Raw genomic sequence first — 3,069 nt, 5'->3', positions numbered from 1 at the left:
GTTTTTACAATGGGTGGCTCTGTAGCTCTCCAGTCTGTCAAAATATTTTTTTCTGGAGAGTTACAAATCTGCAGCTAAGTAGTTCTATGAAAAAGGTAAAGATAACAGTGACCAATCTCAAAAAAACCTATAAAAATACACATCAGTGATTACAGAGCACAAAGCATGGACCCCTGGAAATATCGAGATGGGATAAGGTGCCTAGGAGGAGCAATTTAATACAGAAGACTTTATGATTGACTTGATCTTGGAAAAAAAATTTAATATTTCACCAAGATGAACTTCAGCTTACTCAGTATACTGGGTATGAATCAGTGAGCTATGTGTAGCATATAGTTGACATATGATTACTATAAAACTGGCACACATACTGACTTGTAGTGAACAATGGAAAACCAATATGCAAAGATTTTTACGAACAGTGATAATCCCAAAATGCCAAAAGGAAAAGATCTCCAATTTACAACTTTTTTTACGGTCCTGGATGACCAATTGCAAAATAGTTATCAGAGATCTGAAGAGTTTCTTCAAAGCTGAGATAGACCTTATTAAGTGTGATATGACAGACAGGCAGATGTTGGCTGGGGAAAGACAGCTGAAGGAAGACAGACATGAAGAATACTACATGTAGTTTTGTACATAATCAAGATTAGTGTTACAGGTATGCCTCTGATGCTAATAAGATGCAAAAAATATATTTATCCTCTTTATCATGAATTTATTTGCATACATATTTAACAAAAAGACCTGTGCCAGATAATTATTTTAACTTGTGGCAATATTGGAGGGTGGACACTGAATTTGGCCTTGACTGTTTCTACCTTAATTATCTTTTTGTGCTTGTACTGAGAGTTGTAATTTCCATGCTATATATAGATAACTTTCATGCAGAAGAAGTTTTTTAACTGACCTGCACCAATACTGGATCCAATGGATGACAGTTTTAGAATTCTGCTCCAGGTCTCTAATCTCAGAAATGTGTACAGTCCTAGAAGAATTAATGATGCACTTCCTGTCAACATACCCAGAATGGCCATTGCTCGTGCACCACCCATCCAGGCTACAATATAATAAGGTGTATATACAAAAAAGTGAATTCATACAATCATGTATATCATAATCAAGTTTATGCAAATAACATGAAAACAATACAGGACTGGACTGCTCATTTATGTAAAGTTTTTCTACAGTGTTTTTGACATCAACTGGAATCAATTGCTTTTATAAAATCTGTTAGGTGCCATGAGAATCAAATGAAATATGTGTAATAACATGTCAATTCTCTCTCTTTCTCTTTTAAAAACCTGTCTGTAAAAATGCTACATATTCATATTGTATTATGATACAACAGAAAGTGTATAAAATAAAGAATTTGAAAAAACTATATGCAGTGTATCACTCAATTTGTATGAATTCTTAATATTTTTAATTTGAAAAGCAGACGCTAAATAAACTCATCACTATTTGCAATCGTTTCTCTGATTATAATTTCAAACAAAAATCTGTCGATCTTTTCATCAATACTTGAACATGATCAAAGACGATCGATATCTCTTCCTATTTTTCCCTGGGGGTAAAAGACAAGTATCATAAAAAATGAAACAGGTCTTTTTTACGGGTACAATAGCATGAATAGAATTTAAACATTTTGATCATAAATCAAAGGTACACCTCCTTCACATAAACTGAACTGAGATAATCGTATTATTACATTTTCAAGATCAGATATATTCTGCTCATTTTCAATAAGTTTTGGTCTTACCTTCATCGGCTATGCTGGGTGACATACATTTTGTGGCTCCTGTCCAAGATATACATTCTATCCATAAACCGGCATTTCCTATCTGTAACACTTTTCCTGTATATAGTCTAGAAGAGGTCAAGTGCCAGTATGGCGAGGCTATGGCCACAATATGAAGAATTCCGCCTAAAATCAACACTCCAATCGCCGCTAAACCGAAGATAGAAATTTTTCGGTCTATCGCCATTTTTGTTTCTTTTCACTGTGCACAACAAACGACCATGTGTCGACACACCTTTCTGCCCTGAGTCATTGGTTGTAAATTTAGACACCTGACTAAAACATTACTAATGGCGGTAGAAGCTTCTAAATATTGTGAACTGTTGTTTTGGTCAATATTGATCTCATTGTCAATTGATTTTCACCGGACACAGGTAATCTCTTACCTTTTTTGTTCCAGAATTTGAAATGCGTCCTCGAAACCACCGACGCGAGACGAAAATTAAATTCTGAATGGAGATTTTGATACTGAATATCGCTGAACATCTAAGCCCCTAGCTATACGTTGATATCATACAACATAGTTAAATTATGCCCACAAGTTATTGTACTGGATCAAAGATCGGTCAAAAGAGAGAGAGAGAGAGAGAGAGAGAGGAGAGAACACATCTGTGATTTTGAGTTATCTTTCTTTGCATGTTTTCATGCAAAGCCTGTAATTTTTTTACCACAGGCACATGACTACTTATTTCTTTTTTAAAAAAAAAGTAACACCCTACCACATTCACTTGTTTCTGAAATAAATTTTCAACCTATAGTATACAAGTAATAATAACACAAGGTATCTAAGTCCAAATTACACAGAGTACCCCCCGCCTCAGAGGAAATGTATTGGCAATATATTTATTACCATTGTCTTCTACGATCTACACATCCATATGCGGCATGCATGCATGTCTTTGTTTTCGTTTATTTCCGTAAACACTAAACAGCGTCAAAACCCTGCTCGCCGAGTGGAAAAGTCGAACTAAACCATAAAACGGTATGTGCTAATCTCGGGCAAAAACGAAAATGAAAAAATGCGTGGATTAAAAAATTAAATTCGAGATTTTAAATATTGCACTGAATAAATAAAATTTGATTATGTCTCATTTTCCATAAAAACGCTACCACATATTTTCGATGTAATTTTAGACGCATATTTTTAGCCAATCAAAATCTCTGTGCGGGATTAGCACATACCGTTTTATGATATAGTTCAACATTTCCACTTGGCGAGCAGGGATTTGACGCTGTTTTTACGGAGATAAACGAAAACAATGACATGC

General features: G+C 34.8%; 1 protein-coding gene across 1 annotated transcript; it reads right to left on the bottom strand.

The window, feature by feature from the left end:
* Positions 1–910: 910 nt before the first annotated feature.
* On the bottom strand, positions 911–2,376 carry LOC134280068 (uncharacterized; the record flags this gene model as incomplete). The annotated part of the gene is made up of 2 exons (XM_062762509.1): positions 1,763–2,376; positions 911–1,060 (listed from the first exon to the last, which is right to left on the bottom strand). Coding segments are annotated over exons 1-2 (376 nt in total), but the record flags the coding sequence as incomplete, so codon positions are not given.
* Between the last annotated feature and the right edge of the window lie 693 nt (positions 2,377–3,069).

This window comes from Saccostrea cucullata, unplaced genomic scaffold (assembly GCF_032062105.1).
Source record: "Saccostrea cucullata isolate Sc308-1 unplaced genomic scaffold, CSIRO_AGI_Scuc_v1 ctg5720, whole genome shotgun sequence".
In the NCBI taxonomy this organism is placed as follows: Eukaryota; Metazoa; Mollusca; class Bivalvia; order Ostreida; family Ostreidae; genus Saccostrea; species Saccostrea cuccullata.
Note: the sequence above shows the minus strand (reverse complement) of the source record. Positions and strands in the feature narration are given on the sequence as shown.